This window comes from Staurois parvus, unplaced genomic scaffold (genome assembly GCF_062004578.1).
Source record: "Staurois parvus isolate SC_StPar_1 unplaced genomic scaffold, SC_StPar_1.0 ptg000211l, whole genome shotgun sequence".
Lineage (NCBI taxonomy): Eukaryota > Metazoa > Chordata > Amphibia > Anura > Ranidae > Staurois > Staurois parvus.
This window is the reverse complement of record NW_028318007.1, coordinates 851233-864729: the sequence shown is the minus strand read 5'-3', so window position 1 is coordinate 864729 and position 13497 is coordinate 851233. Positions and strand designations below refer to the sequence as shown.

General features: G+C 48.9%; 1 protein-coding gene across 1 annotated transcript; it reads left to right on the top strand.

Moving 5' to 3' along the window:
* The first annotated feature begins 2626 nt into the window (after positions 1-2626).
* SETD6 (SET domain containing 6, protein lysine methyltransferase) lies at positions 2627-12044 on the top strand. The gene is made up of 9 exons (XM_089678903.1): positions 2627-2700; positions 2817-2978; positions 3053-3197; positions 3415-3556; positions 3642-3836; positions 6769-6895; positions 6979-7159; positions 9387-9529; positions 11640-12044. Exons 1-9 carry the CDS (start codon positions 2665-2667, stop codon positions 11952-11954), a joined length of 1446 nt encoding a protein of 481 aa, XP_089535029.1. The 5' UTR covers positions 2627-2664; the 3' UTR covers positions 11955-12044.
* Positions 12045-13497: the final 1453 nt, after the last annotated feature.

The following is a 13497-nucleotide window of genomic DNA, read 5'->3' as shown; positions in this document are numbered from 1 at the left end:
TTTAGCTCCCCACCCCCTGCTTTTCAAAGCTGAGAGATCTTGTGTAAATTCTGCAATTTGAATGGATGTAAGGGACTGATGGCTATAGATAAACAGGTACAACTTATGTAGATTTGTGGACTGCGCATCCATGATGCGAATCTCCCATTCCACCACATCCCAAAGGTGCTCTATTGGATGGAGATCTGGTGACTATGGAGGCCATTGGAGTCCAGTGAACTCATTGTCATGTTCAAGAAACCAGTTGGAGATGTTATGGGCTTTGTGACACGATGCATTATCCTGCTGGAAGGAGCCATCAGAAGATGGGGACACTGGAGTCATAAAGGGATGGACATGTTCAGCAACAATACTCAGGCAGGCCGTGGTGTTTAATCATTGCTCAATTGCTACTAAAGGGGCCCAGAATGTGCCAAGAAAATATCCCCCCACACCATTACACCACCAGCCTGAACCGTTGATACGCCAAATTCTGACCCTACCATCTGAATGTCACAGCTGAAATCAGACCAGGCAACGTTTTTCCAATCTTCTATTTTCCAATTTTGGTGATCCTGTGCGAGTTGTAGCCTCCCTTTCCTGTTCTTAGATGACAGGAGTGGCACCCTTGTGTAGTCTTCTGCTGCTGTAGCCCATCTGCTTCAAGGTTTGATGTGTGTTCAGAGATGGTATTTGGCATACCTTTGTTTTAGCGAGGGGTTGAGTTACTGTTGCCTTTCAATCATCTCAGATCAGTCTGCCCATTCTCCTCTGACATCAGCAAGACATTTCTGTCCACACAACTGCCGCTCACTGGATATTTTCTCTTTTTTGGGCCATTTTCTGTAAATCTTAGAGATGGTTGTGCATGAAAATCCCAGTAGATCAGCAGTTTTTAAAATACTCAGACCAGCCCGTCTGGCACCAACAATCATGTCACATTCAAAGTCACTTAAATCCCCTTTCTTCCCCATTCTGATGCTCGGTTTGAACTTCAGCAAATTGTCTTCACCACGTCTAGATGCCTAAATGTATTAAATTGCTGTCATGTGATCGGCTAATTAGCAATGAGGTCGGAGGTAGGGGTTGTAGAATAGATTGGGTCAGGAGAGGTTCTAGGTTAGATGAGGTCAGGGTGGCTGGTTCTAGGTTAGATTGAGTCAGAGAGAGGGGTTTTAGGTTGGATTGGGTCAGGGGTTTTAGGTTGGATTGGGTCTAGGGGAGGGTTTCTTGGGGTTGGATGGGGTCAAGAAGAGGATTTCTAGGTTGAGTCCGGTCCGGAAAAGGGGTTCTAGGGATTGGATGGAGTCAGGGGTTCTAGATTGAGCCAGGGAAAGGGGTTCTCGGGGTTGTATGGGGGAGGGGTTCTAGGTTAGGGCAGGGTTTTAGGTTGGATTGGGTCTGGGGGAGGGGTTCTAGGGATTGGATGGGGTCAGTGGGAGGGGTTCTAGGTCAGCTCAGGGCTTTTAGGTTGGGTCCGGGAGAAAGGTTCTAGGTATTAGATGGGATCTGGGGGAGGGGTTCTAGGTTGGATCATGTCCGGTAAAAGGGATTCTAGGAGTTGGATGGGGTCAGGGGGAGGGGTCCTAGGTTGGGTCAGGTCTGGGAAAGGGGTTCTAGGGGTTGGATGGGATCAGGGGTTCTAGATTGGGTCAGGTCCAGGGAAGGGGCTCTAGGGCTTGCATGGGGTCAGGGGGAGGGGTTCTAGGTTGGGTCAGGGGTTTTAGGTTGCATTGGGTCCAGGGAAGGGGTTCTAGGGGTTGGATGGGGTCAAGGGGAGGATTTCCAGGTTGGGTCATGTCCTAGAAAAGGGATATAAGGGTTGGATGGGGTCAGGGGTTCTAGGTTGGGTCAGGGGCTTTTAGGTTGCATTGGGTCCAGGGGAGGGGTTCTATGGGGTCAAGGGAACATTTCTATGTTGGGTCAGGTCCGGGAAAGGGGTTCTAAGGGTTGGATGGGGTCAGGGGGAGGGGTTCTAGGTTGGGTCAGGGGCTTTTAGGTTGCATTGGTTCCAGGGGAGGGGTTCTATGGGGTTAAGGGGAAGATTTCTATGTTGGGTCAGGTCCGGGAAAAGGGTTCTAGGGGTTGGACGGGGTTCTAGGTTTGATCAGGGGTTTTAGGTTGGATTGGGTTCGGGAATAGGGTTCTAGGGGTTGAACCGGGTCAGGGCTGAGTTTGGGGTGAGCAACTCCTTTAAGGGCTGGAAGACGCAGTCACATGTTGGGGTGAAGGTCTCCCATAAAGTACAGGTGAACCAGCCTTAGATCCTGGAGACTTGCCAGCAGAGCTTACACTCTGTATGGGACAGGGGTGGATCTACACATCTCTTTGATAACCAGAAAGGAGATTTCAGGAGGCGGAGCTATATGATCCCGCCCCCCGTATGGAGGTGACTATTATCTATAGTACGTGCGATAGGGATGGAAATGATGGCAGGGATGGAGATGATCGGGATGATAAGGATCGGTATCGGGATGGTAAAGATCGGTATCGGGATGTCCGTAATTCCGATTTTCCCGCTGACGATGCAGTGGGCAGAGCATTCCATTGGAATTGCACTCGGGGGCGGAGCCTTCGGGTACCCAAGCTCGGTGGGTGTGTCCCTCTCGCTCTCACATTCCGCCCTCCAATGAAGAGATCAGCTCTCGGTGGGCAGGGCTTAACACGGAAGTGAACCGGAAGCACATGTTTCAGATGAGTCCTGAGGAGAAGAGGCGGAAGGTGCGGGATGTTATTATTATAGATCGAGGTCCAGGCCGGGGCGGGTGGAGAGACAGTCAGAAGGCTGTATAAGGAAAGCGGATTGTCACCTAATTTTTGTCATGATTTTCTCTCAGCTCCAGGAGGAAAACCAAGATCCGATCTCCTCCCACCATGATCCTGTCTCCTCCCACCATGATCCTGCCTCCACAGACAACAGTCCTACCTCCGCCCACAAGGATCGGCTCTCCGCCTTTCTGGATTGGTGTACCACCTCTGGAATCCACCTGAACCCGAAGGTAAGTCTTTGCATGTAGGTGACCTCCCTCTGCTGGCCTAGCTTTGCCTCTAATCGGTGGCACTGTGACCCCAGGTGTCCATCGGCATGGAAGGGACGGTGGCACAGTACGGGATGGTGGCCTGCCAGGATGTTCCGGCTGGAGAAGTTGTGTTTACCATCCCCCGCTCGGCTCTGTTGTCACAACATACGACCCGGATTCAGGAAATGCTGGAGCAAGGTGAGAAGAGTGGAGTTCCCCTTTAAAGGAAAGGCCAACCTCCACCCAGCATTGGCTCAGAGATGACCGCTTCTATTGGAGGCTTCCGTGTGTGCTGTCATAGACACGCCTACCACGTGAACCCACCCCTGAGGGATGAAGACACACCCTCACGTGTGCCTGTAGGGACGGTATGTGGGCTCCCCATCGGTGACAGGTCTTCTGTTTCCTCTCACAGAACGGCAGAGTCTGGACAGCACATCCGGCTGGGTTCCCCTCATCCTCTCCCTCATGTACGAAGCCACAGATGCCAGTTCACCATGGGCCCCTTACTTTGGGCTGTGGCCCCAGCTGATCCCTCCTGACCTCCCCATGTTTTGGTGAGAACTATTGGTGGGCGGGGACAAGGACATCACATGACTTCCCTGGGCAGAGTTATATGTCTGATGTGAGTTTTCTCGGTAGGTCAGAGAAGGAGCGGTCGGAGCTTCTGGAGGGCACCGGGGTGCTGGACGCAGTCGGGAAAGATCTGCATAATATTGAGCGGGAATATGAGATGATTGTCCTTCCCTTCATCCTGAGACATCCAGAGACGTTCAGTCCTCAGACTCACACACTAGACCTCTACATGAGGTTGGTGGCCTTTGTCATGGCTTACAGGTAAGTGTTCTACCTCAGTACTGCTGATCTTCTGCAGCCTCTTCCTGTCTACATATATTTGAGTAGTGATGGGTTTCCTGATGGTGACAACAGTGAACCATACCTTTTATACTGTGTGTTGTAAAGGCCGCATGTAGTCTCCAGGTGAAGCCTCTATGACAGGGTGACAACACAAAATTACAATGGGAGACAGGGACAGGATGTTGTCACCCTATAACAGGAAGTGCCTGAAAAATGATCATCATGGCAGGATCACCAGAAATTATTATGACAATTTAAATTATCTTAATATGACAAATGCGATCTGAGATTTTACTGATTGGGGTCACATATACGTCAGTGAACTGTAAAAGCAGCATATATCACCTCCCAACAACGGGTTACAGAAGCTGGTCGCAGGTGGAGTCACTGCCCATTGTGCTATGAACACCCCCACAACCTCTCTGTGTCCCAATTGTGCTTTAAATAGGCCTCACTGCTGCTCTGTGCCCCCAACTGTGCTATGAATAGGACCCCCCCCCCCGTGTGTATATATTATTTGTCATCATCATAGAACAGTGGCTGCTATATACTGGCGGTATACCAGTAAATGATAAAGATACATCCCGTGTGTAGTTTTATATGAAGGGCTGTGTGTATTCTATGTCATCATTATAGAATGGTGACTGCAATGTACTGGTACTGGTGGTATACCATGGACCAATAAAGAAACCTCCTGTGTCTGGTGTGATATGAGGGGCTGTGTATATTATATTAAATCATTATAGAATGGTGAATGCTATCTACTGGTGCTGGTGGCACACTAGGACCGAAAAAAAGTAATCCCGTGTCTGGTCCGATATGAAGGGTTGTTTATATTATGACATCATTATACAATTATTATTATTATTATTATACAGTATTTATAAAGCGCCAATAGTTCACTCAGCGCTGTACATTACAAAGGGGGACAGAACATGTGACAGAACAATACCAATACAATGCAAAACATGAGGGGATCGAGGGCCCTGCTCTTTCGAGCTTACAATCTAGAAGGGATGGGATAGTGGTACAGGAGGAGATAGCTGTGGGGGATGGAGTGGTAGGAAGAGTGGAGGAGGTCAGCAAGTTAGCAGGGGGTGAGGTAGGCTTCCCTGAAGAGATGGGTTTTCAGGGTGCGCCTAAAGGAGAGGAGAGTAGGTGATAATCTGATGGGTTGGGGCAGGGAGTTCCAGAGGATGGGTGACACCCTGGAGAAGTCCTGGAGGCGGGCATGGGAGGAGGAGACCAGGGAGCTAGAGAGAAGGAGGTCTTGTGAGGAGCGGAGTGTGCGTGCTGGGCGGTACTTGGATATTAGGTCAGTGATGTAGTTCGGGGCAGTATGGTGGACAGCTTTGTACGTCAGTGTTAGGATTTTAAATTTGATCCGTTGCGCAATCGGAAGCCAGTGGAGGGATTGGCAGAGGGGGGTGGCGGAAACGGAGCGGTTGGAAAGGTGAATGAGTCTGGCAGCCGTATTCAGGATCGACTGAAGCGGGGATAGCCAGCGGCGAGGCAGGCCAGTGAGGAGGGAGTTGCAGTAGTTGAGTCGTGATATGATGAGGGAGTGGATGAGCTGTTTAGTGGTTTCTGGGGTTAGGAACGTGCGGATTTTGGCGATGTTGCGGAGGTGGAGTCTGCACGAGTTTGTTAAAGATTGGACTTGGGGCTGGAAGGATAGGTTGGAGTCCAGAATGACACCCAGTACTCTGGCCTGCAGAGCGGGTTTGATATTGGCGTTGTTGGATGTGATGTAGAAGTCAATGGGGGGTGGGGTTCGGGCTGGGGGGAAGACAAGGAGCTCGGTTTTGGAGAGATTCAGTTTAAGGAAGTGGAGCGACATCCATTCTGATATGTCGCTCAGTAGGTGTGTGATTTGGGCAGAGACCGAGGGGGTGAGATGGGGGGTTGAGAGATAGATTTGTGTGTCGTCGGCATAGAGGTGGTAGTTGAAGCCGTGAGAGTGTATGAGTTGGCCAAGGGAGGAGGTATAGATGGAGAAGAGAAGGGGCCCAAGGACAGAGCCTTGAGGGACCCCAACAGAGAGGGGGAGTGAGGGGGAGGTGGTAGCATTATAGGTAACGCTGAAAGAGCGTTGTGACAGGTAGGATGAGAGCCAGGAGAGAGCAGAATCTCTGAGGCCGAGGGAGTGTAGTATTTTGAGGAGGAGGGGGTGGTCAACTGTGTCGAAGGCCGCAGAGAGGTCAAGGAGTAGGAGCACTGAATAGTGGCCATTAGCTTTGGCGGTTAGAAGGTCGTTGGAGAGTTTGAGTAAGGCGGTTTCGGTGGAGTGTAGGGGGCGGAAGCCAGACTGTAGGGGATCGAGGAGGTTGTTGTCGTTGAGGTGAGAGCATAGGCGGGTGTAGACGAGGCGCTCGAGGAGTTTAGATGTAAGTGGGAGCAGGGAGATGGGTCTGGTGGTATATCAGCAACCGATAAGGAGACATCCTATATCTAGCCGGATATGAAGGGCTGTGTATATTATATGACCTCACTATAGAACGGCTTTATACTGGTACTGGTGGTATACCGGAAACCAGTAAAGAGCCGTCCCATGTGTGGTCTGAGATGAAGGGATGTGCATATTTATATGATTTCATTATAGAATGGTGACCGCTATATACTTGTACTGGTGGTATACCAGGAACCAAAAAGAGACATCCTGCTGTAGTCTGACACGAAGGACCATGTGTGTATATTATGACATCATTATAGAAAGGTAAGTGCTATATACTGGTATTGGTGTTATACCAGGAACCAATAAAGAGGCATCCCATGAGTATTGTATGACATCATTCTAGAACGGTGAAAGCTATAAATGGTACTGGTGGTATGCCAGGAACCTATAAAGACATCCCATGTGTAGTCTAATAATGAGAAAGGTCCCTGTTTAAACTTGTCCTGTGTGTTCCAGTTTCCAGGAGCCGATGGAGGATGAAGAGGAGGATTTTAGTAAGGAAGTCCTTCCTCCTATGATGGTTCCCGTGGCGGATTTGCTGAATCATGTTGCACGGCACAACACACACTTGGAGTTCACAACTGTGAGTCTCTGGCTGGGTTTCATGTATTTTCCAGGCTGTGTTTGGTATGAGGGGGTCATTTTATTGTGTTTTATTACCTCCAGGAGTGTCTGCGAATGGTGACCACGCAGTCGGTTCCAGCGGGACACGAGCTGTTTAATACTTATGGACAGATGGGGAACTGGCAGCTTCTGCACATGTATGGCTTCTCTGAGCCGCATCCAGACAACATCAACGACACGGCTGACATCCCCATGGGCGTTCTCCGAGAAGCTGCACTGCAAGGTGAGTGATGGCTGGTGCCAGTTATGCTGAGATGGTCCCGTGCTTCATCCTATGTAGATCCTCTTTTCAGTGAGTGGAGTTAGCAGGAGACATGCTCAGATGGTCCCGTGCCTTGTCCCAGGTAGGTCCTGTTTTCAGTGAGTGGAGTTAGCAGGAGACATGCTCAGATGGTCCCCTGTGCCTTGTCCCAGGTAGGTCCCGTTTTCAGTGAGTGGAGTTAGCAGGAGACATGCTCAGATGGTCCCCTGTGCCTTGTCCCAGGTAGGTCCTGTTTTCAGTGAGTTTAGTTAGGAGACATGCTGAAATGGTCCCCTGTGCCTTGTCCCAGGTAGGTCCCGTTTTCAGTGAGTGGAGTTAGCAGGATACATGCTCAGATGGTCCCCTGTGCCTTGTCCCAGGTAGGTCCCGTTTTCAGTGAGTGGAGTTAGCAGGATACATGCTCAGATGGTCCCCTGTGCCTTGTCCCAGGTAGGTCCCGTTTTCAGTGAGTGGAGTTAGCAGGAGACATGCTGAGATGGTCCCGTGTGCCTTGTCCCAGGTAGGTCCCGTTTTCAGTGAGTTGAGTTAGCAGGAGACATGCTCAGATGGTCCCGTGTGCCTTGTCCCAGGTAGGTCCCGTTTTCAGTGAGTGGAGTTAGCAGGAGACATGCTGAGATGGTCCTGTGTGCCTTGTCCCAGGTAGGTCCCGTTTTCAGTGAGTGGAGTTAGCAGGAGACATGCTGAGATGGTCCCCTGTGCCTTGTCCCAGGTAGGTCCCGTTTTCAGTGAGTGGAGTTAGCAGGAGACATGCTGAGATGGTCCCCTGTGCCTCGTCCTACATAGGTCCCCTTTCCAGCAGGTGGTGTTAGCAGGATGAGGCCTATGTAGTTTATTCTACCTGCAGTCCTCCTATGAGCATGTGGTGTTAGCAGGAGACATGCTAAAATGGATCCCTGTGGTTTTTTCCATGTACAGTCCTACTTTTGAGGCTAGGTTCACACCTATACAGGTTGCAGTTGATGCATTTTTCTGGCGCGGTTTGCATTTTTCACACACGTTTTTGATGCACTGTGTTTTTGGAATGTATTAATGTTGCTTGGGGGAGGTGTCTGTTGTCATGCAGGAAATGCACCAAAATTGCATGTACATTTAAGTCTATGGAACCCAAAATGCAATCTACTGCCGGGTGGAAAACGCACAGATGTGAACTTGACCCACTGGAAATAATGTTAAAGACACTGTAGTTTGTTTCTGCAAATCTGAAAATGCACTGCAAAACACATAGGTGTAAACCTAGTCTGAGGGGGTGGCATTAGTAGAGACATGCTAAGATGGGTCCCTGTGCTTTACCTAGGTACAGTCCTCCTTTCAGCAGGTGGTGTTGGCAGGAGACATGCTGAGATGGGTCCCCGTGGTCTATCTTATGTACAGTCAACCTTTCAGTGGGTGGTGTTGGCAGGAGACATGTTGAGGTGGATCTCTGTGATCTATCCTATGTACAGTCCTCGTTTCAGCAGGTGGTGTTGGCAGGAGACATGCTGAGATGGGTCCCCATGGGTCTATCTTATGTACAGTCCTCCTTTCAGCAGGTGGTGTTGGCAGGAGACCTGTTGAGATGGATCTCTGTGGTCTATCCTATGTACAGTCCTTTTCAGCAGGTGGTGTTGGCAGGAGACCTGTTGAGGTGGGTCCCTGTGGTTTGACCTATGTACAGTCCTCCTTTCAGCAGGTGGTGTTGGCAGGAGACATGCTGAGATGGGTCCCCGTGGTCTATCTTATGTACAGTCCTCCTTTCAGCAGGTGGTTTTGGCAGGAGACCTGTTGAGGTGGGTCCCTGTGGTTTGACCTATGTACAGTCCTCCTTTCAGCAGGTGGTGTTGGCAGGAGACATGCTGAGGTGGGTCCCCGTGGTCTATCTTGTGTACAGTCCTCCTTTCAGCAGGTGGTTTTGGCAGGAGACCTGTTGAGGTGGGTCCCTGTGGTTTGACCTATGTACAGTCCTCCTTTCAGCAGGTGGTGTTGGCAGGAGACATGCTGAGGTGGGTCCCCGTGGTCTATCTTGTGTACAGTCCTCCTTTCAGCAGGTGGTGTTGGCAGGAGACATGCTGAGGTGGGTCCCCGTGGTTTACTCTATGGATAGTCATGTCAGTGGTGGTGTTTTCAGGAGTTCTGCTAAATTCGGTGCCTGTGGTTTATGCCACGAGACTCTGATTTTACTTGCTGAGTTCACATCGGGTTGTATTTGCAGGTGCAGAGTCAGAGGAGGAGAAGGCAAAGCTACAAGAGAGGTGGTCCTTCCTGTGCCGTATGGAGATGGTGGGGGAAGAAGGAGCATTTGTCTTCGGCTGTGAGGAGGTGCTGACAGATGACGAGCTGAAGACCTGTCTGAAGGTAATGGCAGTTGGTGCATGAATCTCCCAGCTCTGTTCTCATGTTGTATCTCCAACTAGAAGTTGGAAGGGGGATCCTTAGCAATCAGTTTTCTTCTGTTCACACTTCTCAGCAGAAAAGTGCGAGCTAGCATCTAATTGGCTGGTAGAGCCATGGCCACTCCTCCTCTAAATAATTTAGACTTTGTGCTAATGTCTGGTAAAATGTGGAGCAAAAGTGGACCTGTCAACAGAGCAAATATGGATCCCTGTCTTGGGTCAAAGAGGAGGCCCTTTTAGTAGTTCCGTACTATGGCTCTACATTGAGCTGTCCCAGCTCTGCCTTCTTCTGTGGTAAGGGCTGAAATATGGGAAAGGTTTCATTTTGAAGAACTCCAGAATGGAAAAGGCATTTCTCTGCCCACATACTAGCTAGGAATTCAGTACAGTGTGCTGGGACAGGGGCACATGTTTTAGTTTATTAAATATTGGTGTTAGGCTGTATGGTGATCTTTCCGGAAGTCTGGTGTATGTGAGATGTTTACATTTCTTTGTACATCTTTAGTCTAGTAAAGGGGTTCAAATGCACAGAGGAAACCAGCGAGTCTATCCATACACATCATAAACAGTCAATTTAAAGCGGACCTTCACCCTCTTCCACTACTTCCCTCCTTCCAACCTCTATACGTATCACGCTGTTTTTTTGTTGTTGCTTTTTATTCGGGGGGGGGGGGGGAGATGTTTTTTACATAAAGCGGAGTTCCACCCGAAAAAAGAAAAATAAAAGTCAGCAGCTACAAAAACTGTAGCTGCTGACTCTTAAAATACAGCTGCTTACCTGTCCCTAGGTCCAGCGGTGATCTCACTACGGTTGTTTTCACCATCCGTCTTCTCTCTCCGGCATCTGCAGTGTGGGCACCTGGCTGTGACAGCTTGTGGCTTCACAGCCAGCTACCCACTGCGCATGTGCGAGAAGTGCTGCGCTTTGTGAATGGCCCTGTAGTCTTCTGGAACCTGTCACGTGTACCCGAAGACTACGGGGAGGGAGGACAGCTTCCGCTAAGTGGGAGCGGGTAGATGTCAAAATCAGGTGCCAAAGCCCCCCAAAGGTGCCAATACTTAATAGGGGGCAGGGAGAAAGACTTAAAGCAGAACTTTCCCTTTTGGGTGGAACTCCTAGATTGTAAGCTTGAAAGAGCAGGGCCCTCGAACCCCTCGTGTATTGTATTGTTACTGTCTTGTCTCATGTTCTGTCCCCCTTGCTATTGTACAGCGCTGAGCATACCCTTTGGCACTAAATAAATACTGTATAATAATAATAACTCTGCTTTAAAAGAGAAAAAAAAAAAAAAATGTCCAGCCCTCCCTGCCTTTCCATATGTAATGATTCCACTGCTGCAGCCTTCCCGCCGTCTCTAGTGACAGCGAGCCGGGGATCTCCCCAAACTAAGCCCACATCATTCAGAGTTCTGGGAATGAGAGAACTTCATAAACCGTCAGGCTTTGCGGCTGTTGGCTTGTAGTTCTCTGTGAACTACCAGGGTGCTGTTGAGTGCTCTAGGTCAGAGGTGGGCAACTGTGGCCCTCCAGCTGTTGGTGAACTACAAGTCCCATCATGCCTCTGCCTTTGGGAGTCATGCTTGTAACTGTCAGTTTTGCAATGCCTCATGGTACTTGTAGTTCTACAACAGATGGAGGGCCACAGTTGCCCACCCCTGCTCTAGGTAGTTCATTGTTTCTTCCAGTCATTGTGTAACTGCCTGTTTGTAAGAGCAGACCGCTTACAGAGACCATATGCAGGAGTTCTGCATTGCACGTGAGATCTGCTGATCACAGGTGCAATGCTTTACAGGCTCCTAGTTTAAAAATAAATAAATAAATGCACTTTTTTTTTTTTTACATGCAAAAATATGTGCTCTATTATATTTGTATTTTTTTTTTTTCTTTACAAAGGTGTTCTTTTTAACTAGTTAAGCCAGGTAATTTGCTTTAAACAGAGGGAGAACCTTTTTTTCAAGATGGTAGCTAAACATGATTCTTCTATATACTGTATGTTCTATGAAAATCATTAAAATCGACGTGGTAACACAGCAAGTGGTTTTACTGTAGCAGATATTTTCTTTGTCTTCCAGCTGCTCTGCATGTCTGCCGAAGAGTTTGCTGAATACAAGGAAAATGATGGCTGGGAAGAGGATGAGGATGATGAGGAGGAAGAGACTCTGACCTTTCAGAAAGTGGCACGTATGCCATTGTCTTGGCGCAGGCTCCTCCATTCCGGGGCAGAGCTTACCATGCAGAAGTACACCACCAATCTGCGTAGCGACCAGTGTATCCTCGATGATTCCGCCGAGTATGCCAAGCTGAGCAGCAGACAGAAGTATTCACTCCAAGTGCGCTATGGACAGAAACTGATATTACAGAGGCTGATGGAACTGACTGCCGGCTGAACCACCAGTGTGAACTGACTTCCGGCTGAACCACCAGTGTGAACTTATAAGAAAGGGCGCAGCGCTAAAATGCAATATAGCTAATGAACATACACATAAAATAAGTGATAACAATGTGCCAAGAACTGTGCATGAAAAGCAATAAAGTCCTTAAGTGATAAATGGTGACTCAAAAACCGTGCGTCTTCCGGTGATCAGAATAATTGAATCATGCACTCACCAGATGCATAATTCAAATATGCATATAGATGATATCCCGATATCCAAGCGAAGTTATCTCATAAACGGATAGGGTCATCATCTGGGTACATCAGTCCGTCCAGGTTTCTCCTTATGGATCGTGTGTTTCCACACTAGAACACCCCTCAGCTGTCCCCTAGGTGGCTCTGCAAGTAATGGACTCAGCAGGGTCGTAAGCCACAGAGCCACGACACGGCACCCTGATCATCTGTGGTCCTAACTCTAAAATTTTAGAGTTAGGACCACAGATGATCAGGGTGCCGTGTCGTGGCTCTAAAATTTTAGAGTTAGGACCACAGATGATCAGGGTGCCGTGTCGTGGCTCTGTGGCTTACGACCCTGCTGAGTCCATTACTTGCAGAGCCACCTAGGGGACAGCTGAGGGGTGTTCTAGTGTGGAAACACACGATCCATAAGGAGAAACCTGGACGGACTGATGTACCCAGATGATGACCCTATCCGTTTATGAGATAACTTCGCTTGGATATCGGGATATCATCTATATGCATATTTGAATTATGCATCTGGTGAGTGCATGATTCAATTATTCTGATCACCGGAAGACGCACGTTTTTTGAGTCACCATTTATCACTTAAGGACTTTATTGCTTTTCATGCACAGTTCTTGGCACATTGTTATCACTTATTTTATGTGTATGTTCATTAGCTATATTGCATTTTAGCGCTGCGCCCTTTCTTATATGTTCTTTACAGAGTCTTTTGGTACTTATTGGCGCTTAGCAGCTCTTTTCTTATCTAGCGCTCACTTTTACATTTTTTTGACCAGTGTGAACTGACTGCCGGCTGAACCACCAGTGTGAACTGACTGCCGGCTGAACCACCAGTGTGAACTGACTGCCGGCTGAACCACCAGTGTGAACTGACTGCCGGCTGAACCACCAGTGTGAACTGACTGCCGGCTGAACCACCAGTGGGAACTGAGTACTAGTAATATGTGATGCTTCACGATGATAATGAAAAATGTTTATCACAATATTGTGGGTTTCTGTAATCCAGATTGCTGTGTTATTAATGGGCATTGGGGAAGGGGGGGGTTAAACTCTATGTTAATTGCCATGGTGGGTGGGGTAATCGGATAGTAGTGGCCATGGTGGGTGGTGTTACTCCATATTAACCACCTCAATACCACGCAACAGCTTGCATGGCTCTCTAGTTCTGGGAGGGTGTCTATGGAGGTCCTCCCAGTACACACCTGCCGTATGCCCTCTGGAACACACTCTGTGACCTTTTGGACACAGCTGATCATAGATCGAGGTAAAGGGCCAATCACAGCAGCCCCTTA